Source organism: Eucyclogobius newberryi, unplaced genomic scaffold (assembly GCF_026437365.1).
Source record: "Eucyclogobius newberryi isolate DKJ021-1_F unplaced genomic scaffold, fEucNew1.0.hap1 SCAF_132, whole genome shotgun sequence".
NCBI lineage: Eukaryota > Metazoa > Chordata > Actinopteri > Gobiiformes > Gobiidae > Eucyclogobius > Eucyclogobius newberryi.
The window spans coordinates 114,106-137,500 of NW_027315760.1; the positions used below are offsets into that span (position 1 = coordinate 114,106).

Genomic DNA, 23,395 nt, shown 5'->3' on the forward strand with positions numbered 1-23,395 from the left:
GCGCTCGTCACTCCCTATTCCGTCGGGATGCCCCGCCCACTCCCCATAGACTTCCATTGATTTGAGCAGATACAAGCATGGCCCATGCCTGCGGCATGGATTCTCGCGTACGGGACGATGCCAGGAGGGTTTTTGGAGGAATGCAGCGCTTCGCGCTGCTGTTGTCAACAATTAGTGAATGGGCTACGCCCATTCACTAATTGTTGACTATTTCTGTCATAGCAGGAGTAAGTATGCATGATCCATGCCTTCGGCATGGGCTAGTTCACTGTACTTGCCAGGGGCGACGGGGCACCAAACATGCGGGCTGCGCCCGCATGTTTGGTCAGACAGTTGCAACGCTGCCTTCGGCAGTGTTGCGGGAGCAATAGGCCCTCCGCCCTGCTGGGGCTCGGGCCTAATAATCTCATTATTAATCGACAGAAAACAAAGTAAAAAACAAACCTCATTTACAAAGATGTTTTATTAAAGCTGTACATAATAAACACATGAAAACATCACAAACACTCTTCAATGTTATGACAAAAAGTCAACATCTGAATGATTTAACTTTAGTGGTTTTATGCCATCTATTCTTCCCGTGTCAGTGTTGGGCAGGTTAAGTGTCATATTATTACATCTTTGTACATGAAGTGGGCACATGAAGTGGACACATGAAGTGGACACATGAAGTGGTTTAACAGCCGGCTTGTTTCCACCGGTCAGATCTGGACAAGAAGAGAACTAGATTCAATGAACGGGCCATTTTATTAGGTACAGCGCTTTACCTCTGCCACGAGGAGACGCTTCACACTTCTGTAGATGTGCCACCACACGCGCCACCACACGTTCCACCACACGCGCCACCACACGCGCCACCACACGCGCCACTCTGAGGAGACAACAACACAACATTAGGACTGACAACACTTGCCCCGGGGCAGCTGCGGCCACAGAGTTTACACTGTATTTATAACACACATGTGAGTGTTCATGTCTCAACCAGGAGGTGGCAGTGCAGCAGCAGGTAAAAGAAGTAGTAGCAGTAGTAGTAGTAGTAGCAGTAGCATTAGCATTAGCGTTAGCGTTAGCGTTAGCGTTAGCATTGGCATTAGCATTAGCATTAGCATTAGCAGTAGTAGCATTAGCATTAGCAATAGTAGCAGTAGCACTGGCATTAGCAGTAGCATTAGTAGTAGTTGCAGTAGCATTAGCATTAGCATTAGCACTAGCAGAACTCACCTCTGGGTGTTTGGCGTTGTGGGAGGAGCAGAGGGACGGGGCGTCGTCTCCCTCGGCGCTCACACTCTCTTCACACCACGAACCGTCGACTGCAACAGACCAAACATTGACCTCATGAGACAAACGGCCCTCAAACGCTGCAGAAGACCTCATCAGCTCAGAGTCACCTTTACCCTCTGACCTCTGACCTCTGAACAAAAGCATTCCAGACGGTCTCAGTGTGTGACACATGTGCTGCTGCCTTTACCACTCCACCACATGTGACGGTTCAAACTTCAGAACGACCAGAAGGGGGCGCAAGGCCGATCTGAGCTTTGTTTCCATACACTCTGACCGTGAAGAAGATTTGTGCCGTGGCGTTCCGGGGCATCAGGCTTTAAGTTCCGGCTTCTCAGACGAGTACCTTCAGATTGAAAATAAGCGTGGCCAATGCGTTTGACACTCACGGAGCGGGTTGTGCCGGTCGCTCTCCTGGTCCAGCTCGTCCTCCGGATGCCCCGCCCTCACGGCGCCCCCCAGCGGTCCGCCCAGGTATCGCCCCGGAGACAGAGAGCCCCGCCCCGACGAGGAGGAGGAGGAGCTACTGCACGAGCCGATGGACATCTGCCGCGTGACGGGAAGGAGGTCACGTGACCGCGGCGGGAGGAAGGAGGCGACGGAGACGGCTCTGGAGTCTGAAGGGGACAGGACAGTTTAAGGAGACAAAATATACAATCTAAACTAAACAAGGAACAAGGACGTGTGGAGTATTTATCAGAACGGGCTGACCTTTGCCGAGGAGGCCACAGTTGACCGCTCTGGAGTCACAGTTGACGGCTCTGGAGTCACAGTTGACCGCTCTGGAGTCACAGTTGACCGCTCTGGAGTCACAGTTGACCGCTCTGGAGTCACAGTTGACGGCTCTGGAGTCACAGTTGACCGCTCTGGAGTCACAGTTGACCGCTCTGGAGTCACAGTTGACCGCTCTGGAGTCACAGTTGACCGCTCTGGAGTCACAGTTGACCGCTCTGGAGTCGATGGCGGCGTCGCTCGGCTGGATGTCCATAAAAGGTTTGTTTCCGAGTCCCAGAAAAAGTCTCTCCTGCATCCGCACTTCTGCAAACGAAGAACGTGAAATATCTGATGGATCAGCAGCATAAAGCAGGTCTGAACAGGTCTAAAGCAGGTCTAAAGCAGGACTAAAGCTGGTCTAAAGCAGGACTAAAGCAGGACTAAAGCTGGTCTAAAGCTGGTCTAAAGCAGGACTAAGGCAGGTCTAAAGCAGGACTAAAGCAGGTCTAAAGCAGGTCTAAAGCTGGTCTAAAGCAGGACTAAAGCTGGTCTAAAGCTGGTCTAAAGCAGGACTAAAGCAGGACTAAAGCAGGTCTAAACAGGTCTAAAGCAGGACTAAAGCAGGTCTAAACAGGTCTAAAGCAGGTCTAAAGCAGGACTAAAGCTGGTCTAAAGCTGGTCTAAAGCAGGACTAAGGCAGGTCTAAAGCAGGACTAAAGCAGGTCTAAAGCAGGTCTAAAGCAGGACTAAAACAGGAATAAAGCAGGACTAAAGCAGGTCTAAAGCAGGACTAAAGCAGGTCTAAAGCAGGTCTAAAGCAGGTCTAAAGCAGGTCTAAAGCAGGAATAAAGCAGGACTAAAGCAGGTCTAAAGCAGGACTAAAGCAGGTCTAAAGCAGGTCTAAAGCAGGTCTAAAGCAGGACTAAAACAGGGTTCAAACCCAGACTTTACCTTTGTTCCTGAGAGCCTGGTCCCAGAGGATCCTCTCCAGGTCCCTGGTCCAGTCGTCCTTCAGGCCCCTACTCTCCGCCTGCAGAGTGTATGTGTCCTGGCTCTTTCTCTTTCTGAACCAGATCTCGAAGCAGAGGCCGCTGTCCCCGGAGTTCTGCGTCAGGCCGATGTCGCATGTCTGAAACACAAAAATGTACTGGATTAAAAGTACTGCAGCCAAATTTGCTCTCTGCAGTGTAAAGTAGTAGTTTTTGCTTTCACTTTGACACAGATCGAAATGAAACACGTGTGGAGAGCGTCGTTTGTCGTCTGCTGATCTGAAACCAGTGCCTCAATTGTAGTTTACAAGCAGTTCAAAAAGTCGCTTTAACAGTCTAAAGGTGGGAGATATATATCGTAAAATGTATGATATTTTAATTGTTCTTCTGGAGGTATGCAAAATTGGAGTGGATTGTTTGTAATTAAATCTATTTAAAATGAGCTAAGTTGACATATAATAATAGTATAAAGGGATATTTCAACCTCTCCTCCTCTCCTTGAACCGACACCTTAACGTGGTGGAGGGGTTTGAGTGCCCGAATGATCCCGGGAGCTATGTTGTCAGGGGCTTCAAGGCCCTGGTAGGGTCTCCCAAGGCAAACAGGTCCTAGGTGACGGGTCAGACAAAGATCGGTTCAGAAGCCTCTTATGATGACAACAAAAGCAAGGCCGTTTACGTCGCCCGGATCGGTGTCACCGGGGCCCCATCCTGGAGCCAGGCCTGGGATGGGTGCTCGATGGCGAGCGCCTGGTGGCCGGGTCTTACCCCGCGGGGCCCGGCCGGGCACAGCCCGAAGGAGCGACGTGGGGCCGCCCTCCCGTGGGCCCACCACCCGCAGGAGGATCCATAAGGGGCCGGTGCAGAGAGATCTGGGCGGCAGTCGACGGCAGGGGCCTCGGCGACCAGATCTCCAGACACAGAGACTAACTCTGGGGATATGGAATGTCACCTCGCTGGGGGGGAAAGAGCCTGAGCTTGTGCGGGAGGTTGAGCGATACCGACTAGATATAGTCGGCCTCACCTCCACGCACAGTTTGGGCTCTGGAACCCATCTCCTCGAGAGGGGCTGGACGCTCCACTTCTCTGGTGTTGCCCGCGGGGAGAGGCGACGGGCTGGTGTGGGCTTGCTTATAGCCCCTCAGCTCAGTCGCCACGTGTTGGAGTTTACCCCGGTGAACGAGAGGGTCGCGTCCCTCCGCCTTCGGGTGAGGGACAGGTCTCTCACTGTTGTGGCGGCCTACGGGCCGAACAGCAGTGCAGAGTACCCAGTCTTCTTGCAGTCCTTGGGAGGAGTACTAGACAGTGCACCGACCGAGGACTCCGTTGTTCTACTGGGGGACTTCAACGCCCACGTGGGCAATGACAGTGACACCTGGGGAGGGGTGATCGGGAAGAACGGCTTCCTGTGTTCCATGTTCTCCACCTCCATTGTTGATGCGGCTGCTCGGAGCTGTGGTCGCAAGGTCTCCGGTGCCTGTCGTGGCGGCAACCCCCGAACCCGGTGGTGGACACCGGAAGTAAGGGATGCCGTCAGACTGAAGAAGGTGGCCTATCAGGCCATTCTGGCTTGTGGGTCTCCGGAGGTCATCGACAGGTATCGGCAGGCCAAGCGAGCCGCGGCTCGTGCTGTCGCAGAGGCAAAAACCCGGGCCTGGGAGGAGTTCGGGGAAGCCATTGAGGAGGACTATCGGTCGGCACCAAAGAGTCTGGCGCCTCAGGAGGGGGAAGCAGTGCCTCACCAACACCGTTTACGGTGAGATCCGCCCTGAGTACCTAAAGTATCTGGATGTTGTAGGACTGTCTTGGTTGACACGTCTCTGCAACATCACGTGGCGGTCGGGGACCGTGCCTCTGGACTGGCAGACCGGGGTGGTGGTCCCTCTGTTCAAAAAGGGGGACCAGAGGGTGTGTTCCAACTACAGAGGGATCACACTCCTCAGCCTCCCGGGTAAGGTCTATTCCAAGGTACTGGAGAGGAGAATCCGACCGACAGTCGAACCTCGGATTCTGGAGGAGCAGAGTGGTTTTCGTCCCGGTCGTGCAACACTGAACCAGCTCTATACCCTCCATCGGGTGCTCGAGGGTTCATGGGAGTTCGGCCAACCAGTCCGCATGTGCTTTGTGGATCTGGAGAAGGCTTTCGACCGTGTCCCTCGGGGTGTCCTTTGGGGGGTGCTCCGGGAGTACGGGGTCCGGGGCCCTTTGCTCAGGGCTGTCCGGTCCCTGTATGACCGGAGCAGGAGCTGTGTTCGGATTGCCGGCAGTAAGTCAGACCTGTTCCCAGTGCATGTTGGACTCCGCCAGGGCTGCCCTTTGTCACCGGTTCTGTTCATAGTTTTTATGGACAGAATTTCTAGGCGCAGTCAGGGGTCGGAGGGTGTCCGGTTTGGGGACCACAGGATTCCATCTCTGCTGTTTGCAGACGATGTTGTCCTGATGGCTTTATCAAACCCGGACCTGCAACATGCACTGGGACGGTTTGCAGCCGAGTGTGAAGCGGCTGGGATGAGAATCAGCACCTCCAAATCCGAGGCCATGGTTCTCGACCGGAAAAGGTGGCTTGCCCTCTCCAGGTGGGTGGGGTGTCCTTGCCCCAAGTGGAGGAGTTCAAGTATCTCAGGGTCTTGTTCACGAGTGAGGGAAGGATGGAGCGTGAGATCGACAGGCGGATCGGTGCAGCGGCTGCAGTGATGCAGTCGCTGCATCGGACCGTTGTGGTGAAGAGGGAGCTGAGCCGAAAGGCAAAGCTCTCGATTTACAGGTTGGTCTACGTTCCTACCCTCACCTATGGTCATGAGCTTTGGGTAATGACCGAAAGAACAAGATTGCGGATACAAGCGGTCGAAATGAGTTTCCTCCGCCGTGTGCCTGGGCGCTCTCTTACAGATAAGGTGAGGAGCTCGGCCACACGGGGGGAGCTCGGAGTAGAGCTGCTCCTCCACGTCGAGAGGAGCCAGCTGAGGTGGCTCGAGCGTCTGTTCCGGATGCCTCCTGGGCGCCTCCCTCGGGAGGTGTCTCAGGCATGTCCCACCCGGAAGAGGCCCCGGGGAAGACCCAGGACACGCTGGAGAGACTATGTCTCTCGACTGGCCTGGGAACGCCTCGGGATCCCCCCGGAGGAGTTGGAGGAAGTGTTTGGGGAGGAGGAAGTCTGGGAGTCCCTGCTCAGACTGCTGCCCCCGCGACCCGGCCCCGGATAAGCGGCAGAAAATGGATGGATGGATGGATGGATATTTCAACCCATTAACTTTCACTAGACTTTTACAGACACATTTGAGCACATTCCTGATCCTTTGTCAAAATATCGTCTGAATATCGTTGGCGATGTCGCCCAACCCCCTGTCAGTCTACAATTTGAGGTCTGACGTTCATCAATTGGACCATTGACAAACCAGGTCCTGACACACCAGGTCCTGACAAACCAGGTCCTGACAAACCAGGTCCTCACAAACCAGGCCCTCACAAACCAGGTCCTCACAAACCAAGTCCTGACAAACCAGATCCTGACATACCAGATCCTGACATACCAGGTCCTCACAAACCAGGTCCTGACACACCAGGTCCTCAAAAACCAGGTCCTGACACACCAGGTCCTGACACACCAGGTCCTCACAAACCAGGTCCTGACAAACCAGGTCCTGAGTAACCAGGTCCTGACAAACCAGGTCCTGACAAACCAGGTCCTGACAAGCCAGGTCCTCACAAACCAGATCCTCACAAACCAGGTCCTGACAAACCAGGTCCTGACAAACCAGGTCCTGACAAACCAGGTCCTCACACACCAGGTCCTGACACACCAGGTCCTGACAAACCAGGTCCTGACAAACCAGGACTCAGCAGTGACACATGTCTGGATTTCCTCTGTTGCACAGTCACTTTTCTTGTGGATTTTCTCTGACCTTGTTTTGTAACAGCTGAAGAGTCAGTGTACATCATCACTCTCTGATGCCACAGGACGTTTCTCAATCCAGTACTGCAGAAATATGTGTACTTCTGCAGACGTGTGCGTACAAGTCTGACCTGATTGTGAACCAATTTGTAGAGAAATAAAAATGTATTATGTGTTGTACACATATGTGGACGCCGGGTCCTAGGAAGCTATGTAAAAAAGTCACATGACATTAAGACTTATCTGGAGGAAAATTAAACTGGGAAAAAATCCCTTCCTGTCCTTTGGGATTTGAGAGGAAAAATCACCACCTCTGCAAAATAGAAGAAAACAAAAATAAAAATAAAACTAAAAGATCTGCAAGAAAAAGGAAAATTAGGCCAAGAAAGGGAGTCTGCAAATGCCACTCGAAATGAAAAAGATAAGAAGAGAAATGAATGCTCTGACCTCACAGGAAATAGAAAAGAAAATGCTCTTTATTATGAGAGTGGATCAAAATGTTCTAAATTGTGATCCTGGAAAGGGTTAAGCTGAAAGAACAATTTTTAAAATACGGGAAAAGTGATGTAATCAATCAACATTTACAGCAAATCCTTTTATAAAAACCTTTATCTGGAATTTCAGGAGATAAAGAGGAGGATATAAATTCCTTTCTGGACCATCAATCTGCCTGTGATGTCAAAAGAACAAAATAAAAGATGAGGAAATACAGTAAATCTCCAGGAGCAATGGGTTCACCTCAGAGTGGTATAAAGCTCTAAAGACACACCTCAGAGTGGTATAAAGCTCTAAAGACACACCTCAGAGTGGTATAAAGCTCTAAAGACACACCTCAGAGCGGTATAAAGCTCTAAAGACACACCTCAGAGTGGTATAAAGCTCTAAAGACACACCTCAGAGTGGTATAAAGCTCTAAAGACACACCTCAGAGTGGTATAAAGCTCTAAAGACACACCTCAGAGCGGTATAAAGCTCTAAAGACACACCTCAGAGTGGTATAAAGCTCTAAAGACACACCTCAGAGTGGTATAAAGCTCTAAAGACACACCTCAGAGCGGTATAAAGCTCTAAAGACACACCTCAGAGTGGTATAAAGCTCTAAAGACACATCTCAGAGTGGTATAAAGCTCTAAAGACACACCTCAGAGTGGTATAAAGCTCTAAAGACACACCTCAGAGTGTATAAAGCTCTAAAGACACATCTCAGAGTGGTATAAAGCTCTAAAGACACACCTCAGAGTGGTATAAAGCTCTAAAGACACATCTCAGAGTGGTATAAAGCTCTAAAGGCACACCTCAGAGTGGTATAAAGCTCTAAAGACACACCTCAGAGTGGTATAAAGCTCTAAAGACACATCTCAGAGTGGTATAAAGCTCTAAAGACACACCTCAGAGTGGTATAAAGCTCTAAAGACACATCTCAGAGTGGTATAAAGCTCTAAAGACACACCTCAGAGTGGTATAAAGCTCTAAAGACACATCTCAGAGTGGTATAAAGCTCTAAAGACACACCTCAGAGTGGTATAAAGCTCTAAAGACACACCTCAGAGTGGTATAAAGCTCTAAAGACACACCTCAGAGTGGTATAAAGCTCTAAAGACACACCTCAGAGTGTATAAAGCTCTAAAGACACATCTCAGAGTGGTATAAAGCTCTAAAGACACACCTCAGAGTGGTATAAAGCTCTAAAGACACACCTCAGAGTGTATAAAGCTCTAAAGACACATCTCAGAGTGTATAAAGCTCTAAAGACACACCTCAGAGTGGTATAAAGCTCTAAAGACACATCTCAGAGTGGTATAAAGCTCTAAAGACACACCTCAGAGTGGTATAAAGCTCTAAAGACACATCTCAGAGTGGTATAAAGCTCAAAAGACACATATCAGAGTGGTATAAAGCTCTAAAGACACACCTCAGAGTGTATAAAGCTCTAAAGACACACCTCAGAGCGGTATAAAGCTCTAAAGACACACCTCAGAGTGGTATAAAGCTCTAAAGACACATCTCAGAGTGGTATAAAGCTCTAAAGACACACCTCAGAGCGGTATAAAGCTCTAAAGACACACCTCAGAGTGGTATAAAGCTCTAAAGACACACCTCAGAGTGTATAAAGCTCTAAAGACACATCTCAGAGTGGTATAAAGCTCTAAAGACACACTTACTCCTTTACTTTTGACAACTTTTAATCTGCACTTAATAAAACTCCTCCCCTCCAAGTGTGAAAGAGGCCATCATATCCCTGAGACCGAAAGAAGGACCGACTGGACTGTGCCTCATATAGACCTATTTCTATCCTGAAAAACTACTTTATTCCATTTCATTCAGTAACTGTAGTAGCAGTGATAGTAGCAGTAGCAGTAACTGTAGTAGCAGTAACAGTATGCGCAGTACCTTGAAGGACTGCTTGTACTCGTACGTCTCGTTGCCGACCTCCGTCTTCCTGGTTTTACTGAACAGAACCAGCTCTTGGAAGAGGAAAACGTGGCGGAAACACTTCTTCTTCCTGAAGGTGACCAAGAACTCTTCCTGTCGGATGAGCGCCCCCTGCTCCTTCAAGTTCACCTGCAGCAGAGAAGGAGCTTTACCATCAGGCCAGTTTCCATGGATGCGAAAGCATCCCCCATTGAAACATCATGTATTTACACAGAGGAATCCCAATGAGAACCCTGTAAACAACAAATACAGATGTAACAAACAAACAAACAGGATATGAAGATGAAATGCCAATAAAACATTCAACAAAATAATCATTAATAATAGTCATATTTAACCAGTGCTTTGAATTTATTAAAAAGCATCAAATCATGTCCGCCTCAGGGCAGCTGTGGCTCCTGAAGTGAGTGAAGTGAACAAGCTTTTAAAATGGTAAAACAAACTCCAAGGCCTTTAAGAACGATATTGTTAAGTGTTCTAATCTGGAAGCCACCGGCAGTGACAGTGTTGGGAAAGTGGCTTCATGAACTGGGAAAGTGGCTTCATGAACTGGGAAAGTGGCTTCATGAACAGGGAAAGTTGCTTCATGAACTGGGAAAGTGGCTTCATGAACTGGGAAAGTGGCTTCATGAACTGGGAAAGTTGTTTCATGAACTGGGAAAGTGGCTTCATGAACAGGGAAAGTGGCTTCATGAACTGGAAAAGTGGCTTCATAAAGTGGGAAAGTGGCTTCATGAACAGGGAAAGTGGCTTCATGAACTGGGAAAGTGGCTTCATGAACAGGGAAAGTTGCTTCATGAACTGGGAAAGTGGCTTCATGAATTGGGAAAGTGGCTTCATGAACTGGGAAAGTGGCTTCATAAAGTGGGAAAGTGGCTTCATGAACTGGAAAAGTTGCTTCATGAACTGGGAAAGTGGCTTTATGAACAGGGAAAGTGGCTTCATGAACTGGGAATGTTGCTTCATGAACAGGGAAAGTTGCTTCATGAACTGGGAAAGTGGCTTCATGAATTGGGAAAGTGGCTTCATGAACTGGGAAAGTGGCTTCATAAAGTGGGAAAGTGGCTTCATGAACTGGAAAAGTTGCTTCATGAACTGGGAAAGTGGCTTCATGAACAGGGAAAGTGGCTTCATGAACTGGGAAAGTTGCTTCATGAACTGGGAAAGTGGCTTCATAAAGTGGGAAAGTGGCTTCATGAACTGAAAAAGTTGCTTCGTGAACTGGAAAAGTGGCTTCATGAACAGGGAAAGTTGCTTCATTAACTGGGAAAGTGGCTTCATGAACTGGGAAAGTGGCTTCATAAAGTGGGAAAGTGGCTTCATGAACTGGAAAAGTTGCTTCATGAACTGGGAAAGTGGCTTGTGGCTTCATGAACTGGGAAAGTGGCTTCAAGAACAGGGAAAGTTGCTTCATGAACTGGGAAAGTGGCTTCATGAACTGGGAAAGTGGCTTCATGAACTGGGAAAGTTGCTTCATGAACTGGGAAAGTTGCTTCATGAACTGGGAAAGTGGCTTCATGAACAGGGAAAGTGGCTTCATGAACTGGGAAAGCTGCTTCATAAAGTGGGAAAGTGGCTTCATGAACTGGAAAAGTTGCTTCATGAACTGGGAAAGTGGCTTCATGAACAGGGAAATTTGCTTCATGAACTGGGAAAGTGGCTTCATGAACTGGGAAAGTGGCTTCATAAAGTGGGAAAGTGGTTTCATGAACTGGAAAAGTTGCTTCATGAACTGGGAAAGTTGCTTCATGAACTGGGAAAGTGGCTTCATGAACAGGGAAAGTTGCTTCATGAACTGGGAAAGTGGCTTCATGAACTGGGAAAGTGGCTTCATAAAATGGGAAAGTTGCTTCATGAACTGGGAAAGTTGCTTCATGAACTGGGAAAGTGGCTTCATGAACAGGGAAAGTGGCTTCATGAACTGGGAAAGCTGCTTCATAAAGTGGGAAAGTGGCTTCATGAACTGGAAAAGTTGCTTCATGAACTGGGAAAGTGGCTTCATGAACAGGGAAATTTGCTTCATGAACTGGGAAAGTGGCTTCATGAACTGGGAAAGTGGCTTCATAAAGTGGGAAAGTGGTTTCATGAACTGGAAAAGTTGCTTCATGAACTGGGAAAGTGGCTTCATGAACTGGGAAAGTGGCTTCATGAACTGGGAAAGTGGCTTCATGAACTGGGAAAGTGGCTTCATGAACTGGGAAAGTGGCTTCATGAACAGGGAAAGTTGCTTTATGAACTGGGAAAGTGGCTTCATGAACTGGGAAAGTGGCTTCATGAACTGGGAAAGTTGTTTCATGAACTGGGAAAGTGGCTTCATGAACAGGGAAAGTGGCTTCATGAACTGGAAAAGTGGCTTCATAAAGTGGGAAAGTGGCTTCATGAACAGGGAAAGTGGCTTCATGAACTGGGAAAGTGGCTTCATGAACAGGGAAAGTTGCTTCATGAACTGGGAAAGTGGCTTCATGAATTGGGAAAGTGGCTTCATGAACTGGGAAAGTGGCTTCATAAAGTGGGAAAGTGGCTTCATGAACTGGAAAAGTTGCTTCATGAACTGGGAAAGTGGCTTCATGAACAGGGAAAGTGGCTTTATGAACTGGGAATGTTGCTTCATGAACAGGGAAAGTTGCTTCATGAACTGGGAAAGTGGCTTCATGAATTGGGAAAGTGGCTTCATGAACTGGGAAAGTGGCTTCATAAAGTGGGAAAGTGGCTTCATGAACTGGAAAAGTTGCTTCATGAACTGGGAAAGTGGCTTCATGAACAGGGAAAGTGGCTTCATGAACTGGGAAAGTTGCTTCATGAACTGGGAAAGTGGCTTCATAAAGTGGGAAAGTGGCTTCATGAACTGAAAAAGTTGTTTCGTGAACTGGAAAAGTGGCTTCATGAACAGGGAAAGTTGCTTCATTAACTGGGAAAGTGGCTTCATGAACTGGGAAAGTGGCTTCATAAAGTGGGAAAGTGGCTTCATGAACTGGAAAAGTTGCTTCATGAACTGGGAAAGTGGCTTGTGGCTTCATGAACTGGGAAAGTGGCTTCAAGAACAGGGAAAGTTGCTTCATGAACTGGGAAAGTGGCTTCATGAACTGGGAAAGTGGCTTCATGAACTGGGAAAGTTGCTTCATGAACTGGGAAAGTTGCTTCATGAACTGGGAAAGTGGCTTCATGAACAGGGAAAGTGGCTTCATGAACTGGGAAAGCTGCTTCATAAAGTGGGAAAGTGGCTTCATGAACTGGAAAAGTTGCTTCATGAACTGGGAAAGTGGCTTCATGAACAGGGAAATTTGCTTCATGAACTGGGAAAGTGGCTTCATGAACTGGGAAAGTGGCTTCATAAAGTGGGAAAGTGGTTTCATGAACTGGAAAAGTTGCTTCATGAACTGGGAAAGTTGCTTCATGAACTGGGAAAGTGGCTTCATGAACAGGGAAAGTTGCTTCATGAACTGGGAAAGTGGCTTCATGAACTGGGAAAGTGGCTTCATAAAGTGGGAAAGTTGCTTCATGAACTGGGAAAGTTGCTTCATGAACTGGGAAAGTGGCTTCATGAACAGGGAAAGTGGCTTCATGAACTGGGAAAGCTGCTTCATAAAGTGGGAAAGTGGCTTCATGAACTGGAAAAGTTGCTTCATGAACTGGGAAAGTGGCTTCATGAACAGGGAAATTTGCTTCATGAACTGGGAAAGTGGCTTCATGAACTGGGAAAGTGGCTTCATGAACTGGGAAAGTGGCTTCATAAAGTGGGAAAGTGGTTTCATGAACTGGAAAAGTTGCTTCATGAACTGGGAAAGTGGCTTCATGAACAGGGAAAGTGGCTTCATGAACTGGGAAAGTTGCTTCATGAACTGGGAAAGTGGCTTCATGAACAGGGAAAGTTGCTTCATGAACTGGGAAAGTGGCTTCATGAACTGGGAAAGTGGCTTCATAAAGTGGGAAAGTGGCTTCATGAACTGGAAAAGTTGCTTCATGAACTGGGAAAGTGGTTTCATGAGCAGGGAAAGTAGCTTCATGAACTGGGAAAGTTGCTTCATGAACTGGGAAAGTGGCTTCATAAAGTGGGAAAGTGGCTTCATGAACTGGGAAAGTGGCTTCATGAACTGGGAAAGTGGCTTCATGAACAGGGAAAGTGGCTTCATAAAGTGGGAAAGTGGCTTCATGAACTGGAAAAGTTGCTTCATGAACTGGGAAAGTGGCTTGTGGCTTCATGAACTGGGAAAGTGGCTTCAAGAACAGGGAAAGTTGCTTCATGAACTGGGAAAGTGGCTTCATGAACTGGGAAAGTGGCTTCATGAACTGGGAAAGTTGCTTCATGAACTGGGAAAGTTGCTTCATGAACTGGGAAAGTGGCTTCATGAATAGGGAAATTTGCTTCATGAACTGGGAAAGTGGCTTCATGAACTGGGAAAGTGGCTTCATAAAGTGGGAAAGTGGTTTCATGAACTGGAAAAGTTGCTTCATGAACTGGGAAAGTTGCTTCATGAACTGGGAAAGTGGCTTCATGAACAGGGAAAGTTGCTTCATGAACTGGGAAAGTGGCTTCATGAACTGGGAAAGTGGCTTCATAAAGTGGGAAAGTTGCTTCATGAACTGGGAAAGTTGCTTCATGAACTGGGAAAGTGGCTTCATGAACAGGGAAAGTGGCTTCATGAACTGGGAAAGCTGCTTCATAAAGTGGGAAAGTGGCTTCATGAACTGGAAAAGTTGCTTCATGAACTGGGAAAGTGGCTTCATGAACAGGGAAAGTTGCTTCATGAACTGGGAAAGTGGCTACATGAACTGGGAAAGTGGCTTCATGAACTGGGAAAGTGGCTTCATGAACAGGGAAAGTTGCTTCATGAACTGGGAAAGTGGCTTCATGAACTGGGAAAGTGGCTTCATGAACTGGGAAAGTTGCTTCATGAACTGGGAAAGTTGCTTCATGAACTGGGAAAGTGGCTTCATGAACAGGGAAAGTGGCTTCATGAACTGGGAAAGCTGCTTCATAAAGTGGGAAAGTGGCTTCATGAACTGGAAAAGTTGCTTCATGAACTGGGAAAGTGGCTTCATGAACAGGGAAATTTGCTTCATGAACTGGGAAAGTGGCTTCATGAACTGGGAAAGTGGCTTCATAAAGTGGGAAAGTGGTTTCATGAACTGGAAAAGTTGCTTCATGAACTGGGAAAGTTGCTTCATGAACTGGGAAAGTGGCTTCATGAACAGGGAAAGTTGCTTCATGAACTGGGAAAGTGGCTTCATGAACTGGGAAAGTGGCTTCATAAAGTGGGAAAGTTGCTTCATGAACTGGGAAAGTTGCTTCATGAACTGGGAAAGTGGCTTCATGAACAGGGAAAGTGGCTTCATGAACTGGGAAAGCTGCTTCATAAAGTGGGAAAGTGGCTTCATGAACTGGAAAAGTTGCTTCATGAACTGGGAAAGTGGCTTCATGAACAGGGAAATTTGCTTCATGAACTGGGAAAGTGGCTTCATGAACTGGGAAAGTGGCTTCATAAAGTGGGAAAGTGGTTTCATGAACTGGAAAAGTTGCTTCATGAACTGGGAAAGTGGCTTCATGAACAGGGAAAGTGGCTTCATGAACTGGGAAAGTTGCTTCATGAACTGGGAAAGTGGCTTCATGAACAGGGAAAGTTGCTTCATGAACTGGGAAAGTGGCTTCATGAACTGGGAAAGTGGCTTCATAAAGTGGGAAAGTGGCTTCATGAACTGGAAAAGTTGCTTCATGAACTGGGAAAGTGGCTTCATGAGCAGGGAAAGTAGCTTCATGAACTGGGAAAGTTGCTTCATGAACTGGGAAAGTGGCTTCATAAAGTGGGAAAGTGGCTTCATGAACTGGGAAAGTGGCTTCATGAACTGGGAAAGTGGCTTCATGAACAGGGAAAGTGGCTTCATAAAGTGGGAAAGTGGCTTCATGAACTGGAAAAGTTGCTTCATGAACTGGGAAAGTGGCTTGTGGCTTCATGAACTGGGAAAGTGGCTTCAAGAACAGGGAAAGTTGCTTCATGAACTGGGAAAGTGGCTTCATGAACTGGGAAAGTGGCTTCATGAACTGGGAAAGTTGCTTCATGAACTGGGAAAGTTGCTTCATGAACTGGGAAAGTGGCTTCATGAACAGGGAAAGTGGCTTCATGAACTGGGAAAGCTGCTTCATAAAGTGGGAAAGTGGCTTCATGAACTGGAAAAGTTGCTTCATGAACTGGGAAAGTGGCTTCATGAACAGGGAAATTTGCTTCATGAACTGGGAAAGTGGCTTCATGAACTGGGAAAGTGGCTTCATAAAGTGGGAAAGTGGTTTCATGAACTGGAAAAGTTGCTTCATGAACTGGGAAAGTTGCTTCATGAACTGGGAAAGTGGCTTCATGAACAGGGAAAGTTGCTTCATGAACTGGGAAAGTGGCTTCATGAACTGGGAAAGTGGCTTCATAAAGTGGGAAAGTTGCTTCATGAACTGGGAAAGTTGCTTCATGAACTGGGAAAGTGGCTTCATGAACAGGGAAAGTGGCTTCATGAACTGGGAAAGCTGCTTCATAAAGTGGGAAAGTGGCTTCATGAACTGGAAAAGTTGCTTCTTGAACTGGGAAAGTGGCTTCATGAACAGGGAAATTTGCTTCATGAACTGGGAAAGTGGCTTCATGAACTGGGAAAGTGGCTTCATAAAGTGGGAAAGTGGTTTCATGAACTGGAAAAGTTGCTTCATGAACTGGGAAAGTGGCTTCATGAACAGGGAAAGTGGCTTCATGAACTGGGAAAGTTGCTTCATGAACTGGGAAAGTGGCTTCATGAACAGGGAAAGTTGCTTCATGAACTGGGAAAGTGGCTTCATGAACTGGGAAAGTGGCTTCATAAAGTGGGAAAGTGGCTTCATGAACTGGAAAAGTTGCTTCATGAACTGGGAAAGTGGCTTCATGAGCAGGGAAAGTAGCTTCATGAACTGGGAAAGTGGCTTCATGAACTGGGAAAGTGGCTTCATAAAGTGGGAAAGTGGCTTCATGAACTGGAAAAGTTGCTTCATGAACCGGGAAAGTGGCTTCATGAACAGGGAAAGTTGCTTCATGAACTGGGAAAGTTGCTTCATGAACTGGGAAAGTGGCTTCATAAAGTGGGAAAGTGGCTTCATGAACTGGGAAAGTGGCTTCATGAACTGGGAAAGTGGCTTCATGAAATGGGAAAGTTGCTTCATGAACTGGGAAAGTGGCTTAATGAACAGTGAAAGTTGCTTCATGAACAGTGAAAGTTGCTTCATGAACTGGGAAAGTGGCTTCATGAACTGGGAAAGTGGCTTCATAAAGTGGGAAAGTGGCTTCATGAACTGGAAAAGTTGCTTCATGAACTGGGAAAGTGGCTTCATGAACTGGGAAAGTGGCTTCATGAACTGGGAAAGTGGCTTCATAAAGTGGGAAAGTGGCTTCATGAACTGGAAAAGTTGCTTCATGAACTGGGAAAGTGGCTTCATGAACTGGGAAAGTGGCTTCATGAACAGGGAAAGTTGCTTCATGAACTTGGAAAGTGGCTTCATGAACTGGGAAAGTGGCTTCATAAAGTGGGAAAGTTGCTTCATGAACTGGGAAAGTGGCTACATGAACTGGGAAAGTGGCTTCATAAAGTGGGAAAGTGGCTTCATGAACTGGGAAAGTTGCTTCATGAACTGGGAAAGTGGCTTCATGAACAGGGAAAGTGGCTTCATGAACTGAGAAAGTGGCTTCATAAAGTGGGAAAGTGGCTTCATGAAGTGGGAAAGTGGCTTCATGAACTGGGAAAGTGGCTTCATGAAATGGGAAAGTGGCTTCATGAACTGGGAAAGTGGCTTCATGAACAGGGAAAGTTGCTTCATGAACTTGGAAAGTGGCTTCATGAACTGGGAAAGTGGCTTCATGAACAGGGAAAGTTGCTTCATGAACTGGGAAAGTGGCTACATGAACTGGGAAAGTGGCTTCATAAAGTGGGAAAGTGGCTTCATGAACTGGAAAGGTTGCTTCATGTACTGGGAAAGTGGCTTCATGAACTTGGAAAGTGGCTTCATGAACTGGGAAAGTGGCTTCTTGAACTGGGAAAGTGGCTTCATGAACAGGGAAAGTGGCTTCATGAACTGAGAAAGTGGCTTCATGAAATGGGAAAGTGGCTTCTTGAACTGGGAAAGTGGCTTCATGAACAGGGAAAGTTGCTTCATGAACTTGGAAAGTGGCTTCATGAACTGGGAAAGTGGCTTCATGAACAGGGAAAGTTGCTTCATGAACTGGGAAAGTGGCTACATGAACTGGGAAAGTGGCTTCATGAACTGGGAAAGTGGCTTCATGAACAGGGAAAGTGGCTTCATGAACTGGGAAAGTTGCTTCATGAACTGGGAAAGTGGCTTCATGAACAGGGAAAGTTGCTTCATGAACTGGGAAAGTGGCTTCATGAACTGGGAAAGTGGCTTCATGAACTGGGAAAGCTGCTTCATAAAGTGGGAAAGTGGCTTCATGAAGTGGAAAAGTTGCTTCATGAACTGGAAAAGTTTCTTCATGAACCGGGAAAGTGGCTTCATGAACAGGGAAAGTTGCTTCATGAACTGGGAAAGTTGCTTCATGAACTGGGAAAGTGGCTTCATAAAGTGGGAAAGTGGCTTCATGAACTGGGAAAGTGGCTTCATGAACTGGGAAAGTGGCTTCATGAACAGGGAAAGTTGCTTCATGAACTGGGAAAGTGGCTTCATGAACTGGGAAAGTGGCTTCATGAAATGGGAAAGTTGCTTCATGAACTGGGAAAGTGGCTTCATGAACAGTGAAAGTTGCTTCATGAACTGGGAAAGTGGCTTCATGAACAGGGAAAGTTGCTTCATGAACTGGGAAAGTGGCTACATGAACTGGGAAAGTGGCTTCATGAACTGGGAAAGTGGCTTCATGAACAGGGAAAGTGGCTTCATGAACTGGGAAAGTTGCTTCATGAACTGGGAAAGTGGCTTCATGAACAGGGAAAGTTGCTTCATGAACTGGGAAAGTGGCTTCATGAACTGGGAAAGCTGCTTCATAAAGTGGGAAAGTGGCTTCATGAAGTGGAAAAGTTGCTTTATGAACTGGGAAAGTGGCTTCATGAACAGGGAAATTTGCTTCATGAACTGGGAAAGTGGCTTCATAAAGTGGGAAAGTGGCTTCATGAACTGGAAAAGTTGCTTCATGAACCGGGAAAGTGGCTTCATGAACAGGGAAAGTTGCTTCATGAACTGGGAAAGTTGCTTCATGAACTGGGAAAGTGGCTTCATAAAGTGGGAAAGTGGCTTCATGAACTGGGAAAGTGGCTTCATGAACTGGGAAAGTGGCTTCATGAACAGGGAAAGTTGATTCATGAACTGGGAAAGTGGCTTCATGAACTGGGAAAGTGGCTTCATGAAATGGGAAAGTTGCTTCATGAACTGGGAAAGTGGCTTCATGAACAGTGAAAGTTGCTTCATGAACTGGGAAAGTGGCTTCATGAACTGGGAAAGTGGCTTCATAAAGTGGGAAAGTGGCTTCATGAACTGGAAAAGTTGCTTCATGAACTGGGAAAGTGGCTTCATGAACAGGGAAAGCTGCTTCATGAACTGGGGAAGTGGCTTCATGAACTGGGAAAGTGGCTTCATAAAGTGGGAAAGTGGCTTCATGAACTGGAAAAGTTGCTTCATGAACTGGGAAAGTGGCTTCATGAACTGGGAAAGTGGCTTCATGAACTGGGAAAGTGGCTTCATAAAGTGGGAAAGTGGCTTCATGAACTGGAAAAGTTGCTTCATGAACTGGGAAAGTGGCTTCATGAACTGGGAAAGTGGCTTCATGAACAGGGAAAGTTGCTTCATGAACTTGGAAAGTGGCTTCATGAACTGGGAAATTGGCTTCATAAAGTGGGAAAGTTGCTTCATGAACTGGGAAAGTGGCTACATGAACTGGGAAAGTGGCTTCATAAAGTGGGAAAGTGGCTTCATGAACTGGAAAAGTTGCTTCATGAACTGGGAAAGTGGCTTCATGAACAGGGAAAGTGGCTTCATGAACTGAGAAAGTGGCTTCATAAAGTGGGAAAGTGGCTTCATGAAGTGGGAAAGTGGCTTCATGAACTGGGAAAGTGGCTTCATGAAATAGGAAAGTGGCTTCATGAACTGGGAAAGTGGCTTCATGAACAGGGAAAGTTGCTTCATGAACTTGGAAAGTGGCTTCATGAACTGGGAAAGTGGCTTCATAAAGTGGGAAAGTGGCTTCATGAACTGGAAAGGTTGCTTCATGTACTGGGAAAGTGGCTTCATGAACTGGGAAAGTGGCTTCATGTACTGGGAAAGTGGCTTCATGAACAGGGAAAGTTGCTTCATGAACTTGGAAAGTGGCTTCATGAACTGGGAAAGTGGCTTCATGAACAGGGAAAGTTGCTTCATGAACTGGGAAAGTGGCTACATGAACTGGGAAAGTGGCTTCATAAAGTGGGAAAGTGGCTTCATGAACTGGAAAAGTTGCTTCATGTACTGGGAAAGTGGCTTCATGAACTGGGAAAGTGGCTTCATGAACTGGGAAAGTGGCTTCTTGAACTGGGAAAGTGGCTTCATGAACAGGGAAAGTGGCTTCATGAACTGGGAAAGTGGCTTCATGAACTGGGAAAGTGGCTTCATGAACTGGGAAAGTGGCTTCATAAAGTGGGAAAGTTGCTTCATGAACTGGGAAAGTGGCTTCATGAACAGGGAAAGTGGCTTCATGAACTGGGAAAGTGGCTTCATGAACTGGGAAAGTTGCTTCATGAACTGGGAAAGTGGCTTCATGAACTGGGAAAGTGGCTTCATAAAGTGGGAAAGTGGCTTCATGAACTGGAAAAGTTGCTTCATGAACTTAATTACCTGCTTCTTAACCCTGAACAAACCGAGGTCTATGTGCTGGTCCTAAACATCTGCGAGACGCTTTATCTGAGCAGATAGTCACACTGGACAATGTCAGTGAAGCCTCCACTTCTACTGTAAGAAAGTCTTATTAGACCAGGAGCTCTCATTTAAAGCTCATATAAATCAAGCCTGTAAAACAGACTATTTCCATTTGCGTAATATAGATAAAATCAGAAGAATCCTGCCTAAAAGCGATGCTGAACAACTTATCATGCATTTGTAACGACTAGATTAGACTATAACTCCTGCTCACAGCGTGTCCTAAAAGCTCCATAAAAAGTCTCTTCACTGGCTCCTGTCCAGTTTAGAATCACATTTAAACTCCTTCTCCTGACTTGCAAAGCCATAAATTACTTTGATGAATGATTTTGGAAATTTTAAGAAAATTGGCACAAAATTCCACTTTGGCATCCCGATCAAAAAAGTAAATAAGATCCATGTCATATTTGTTACGGCGTAGCCATAGCGATGACAGAAACCTCCCATGTTATTCAAATGGGAAAATGGCCAAATCTGTGAGATTGAAACTTTATACTTCTACGAACTTCTCCTTGGGCGTTAGCCCGATTAACCTGAAATTTGGAGTGGATCAAAAGTTATACAAATCTTTTAAAAATGACTGTCTTTGTGAGCCGCAAAATGTTCTCTTTATTTGAAAAGCAAAGGGAAGAAGACGCGACATCGTCGCAGATTCAGCAGTAGATGTAATAAAAGCACAATCCCTCCTCTTGCGGCGTGGCGAGGGCCAATCATCGCCGCTTGCGGCTATATTTAATTATTATTATTTATTTATTTTTAATTTAGTTTTTTTTTTAAACATTCTCATTATTATTATTTTCAACTTTATGAATAAACTGGTCATTTTCCACCATCTAAAGTGTGTGGTGGTCACAGACTCTGCCCCCCACACTTACGTCACACTGCTGGATGGCGTCCATGGCGAGCAGGTTGTTCCCGTGCCTCAGCTGAAACTGCACCACCTCCAGAGCCTGGCGCACCTCGTCCAGTGCCCCCTGGTGTTGGGGCCCGCACTCGCACAGCACGTCCCGGAGCAGGAGGCCGTACTTACTGATCCTCTGCACCGGCTTCAGGAGATACGACCACAGATCCATGCGGTCGCCCAGACGCAGCTGCTTCTGCTGTTGGGACACGACCAGAACAACAACGCTTTATGCATTTATTTAATCATTTATGTCATCAAACCAGTGATTAAAAGGTTTAAAACGGGAAGAGGGTCAAACGTAGGCGGGACTTCCTGATGAGAAAGTGTTGTTGGTTTCACCAGAAACTAAACCTCTTTGTTTACTCGCAGTCCTTAAATGGGCTGTCAGCCTCCTATTGTCCCTGGCTCACTCTCTCTCCTCCTGTGTAACTGATGAGCATCAGAATGCTCTGGGCGTCGACCTTTCCAGGGATTCAAATTCCATTATAAACGACCTGAAGGTTGAATCTTAAACCGTTCCTATTTAATGATGTGATGGTGTTTCTTTTTGAACACTTTTTGCCTCTTTAACACTTTCTCTTCATCTTTTGTCCTGCTCAGAATCTTCTCACGGTCTTTGATAAAGTGATTTGTGTCTTTAAGATCTGCGGTTCTACAGTTGATTGTTCCACGTTAGAGTTTAGAGTTTGTTTTTGGTTCTCACCTTGAAGAAGTCTTTTCCGTGGGCGACGAGCAGCCGGTCAGACACAGGTTTGTTCTTGCTGTAGAGCGCGTACAAGGCAAAACTGTCCCTCTGGAAGACACGAGAGGAGAGACGTTCAACAGAGCGTACAAGGCAAAGCTGTCCCTCTGGAAGACACGAGAGGAGAGACATTCAGCAGAGCGTACAAGGCAAAGCTGTCCCTCTGGAAGACAGGAGAGGAGAGACATTCAGCAGAGCGTACAAGGCAAAACTGTCCCTCTGGAAGACACGAGAGGAGAGACATTCAGCGTTCTGTTTGAGGAAATATGTTGATTGTCTTTTAAACATTTGTCATGAAAACTGCTCGTGCTGCGTCTGAGAGCGAAAACAGAATCGTTTGAATCGGAGCATTTTTAGAATTATCACATTTCCACTTTATTATTAGGCCCGAGGCCTATTAGTCCCGTAAGGCCGCGCGAAGCACGGCTGCGAAAGTGCGCACAAAATTGAGCGCGAAGCGCTCACCCACTTCCAAACACTCACTAACGCACTCCTCCACTCATGCACGCCCCGTGCAGACTAATTAGTAGTAGGAAAATGGAACATTGCCGTTGTAAAAAGGGGCGAAGCCCGTGCAAAAGTGCGCACTAAACGAGCACTTTACATTGGGATGTAAAGCACTCATTTGCGACAAGTAGCTCACGAATACGTTCCCCATCTCTTTCATGTTCCGTGCATATAAGCATGTAATGCAAAAATTGAACATTATTACTGTATAGAGGGCCAAAAACACAAAGTGGGCGGAGCCCACTCAAAATTAACGAAAGTACCCGTCAGTGACCATTGACCCACACCATGAGGTTCTTCTTCTTCTTCTTCTTCTTCTTCTTCTTCTTCTTCTTCTTCTTCTTCTTCTTCTTCTTCTTCTTCTTCTTCTTCTTCTTCTTCTTCTTCTTCTTCTTCTTCTTCTTCTGACCAACCCCCCTATTTTTCACCCAGTGAAAATTGACGAAAAGTCACAAAAATTTGCACACCTCTAAAAATCGTGCCTCTCTACATTCTGGCTATTTCCCTTTTCTAAAATAAAAAAGTTGGCGCGTCAGCGCCCCCAAATGTACCAAAAATGCATTGAGAGATGGGAAATGACCCCAACAATTTTTTATCGTAGAATCATGAAATTTGGCGCAGAGGTAGATGGTGACAAGAGAAGTAAAAAATATTATTACAGCGACACCATCCACCCAAACAAATGTCGGCCATATTGGTTCAAAAATGGCTAAGCATGACTCGGAGTTTTTGTGGCATCCACATCAAAAAAGTCAGTGAGACCCATGTCATAATTGTTATGGCTTTGCCGTAGCGATGACCAAAACCTCACATGTTATTCCAAAGGGGAAATCGCCAGAACATGTTTACACTTTAGACTTTCATGAACTCCTCCCAGGGCGTTAGCCCTATTAACCTGAAATTTGGTGAGACTCATCTTCAGGTGTGGACCATCAAAAGTTATCCACATTTTTATTCAAAGAGTCACGGTGTCTGTGCGGCAAAGCCGCACATTTTGCCAAGAATTCAAAATAAAATTGCTTTTTGATGGTAAAACAAAGGGG

General features: G+C 46.6%; 1 protein-coding gene across 1 annotated transcript; it reads right to left on the bottom strand.

Moving 5' to 3' along the window:
• Nucleotides 1–501: 501 nt before the first annotated feature.
• Nucleotides 502–21,896, bottom strand: LOC140359034 (puratrophin-1-like; the record flags this gene model as incomplete). The annotated part of the gene is made up of 9 exons (XM_072443907.1): nt 502–707; nt 768–871; nt 1,222–1,310; nt 1,668–1,895; nt 1,990–2,316; nt 2,944–3,121; nt 9,264–9,434; nt 21,075–21,299; nt 21,807–21,896. Coding segments are annotated over 8 exons (1,392 nt in total), but the record flags the coding sequence as incomplete, so codon positions are not given.
• Nucleotides 21,897–23,395: the final 1,499 nt, after the last annotated feature.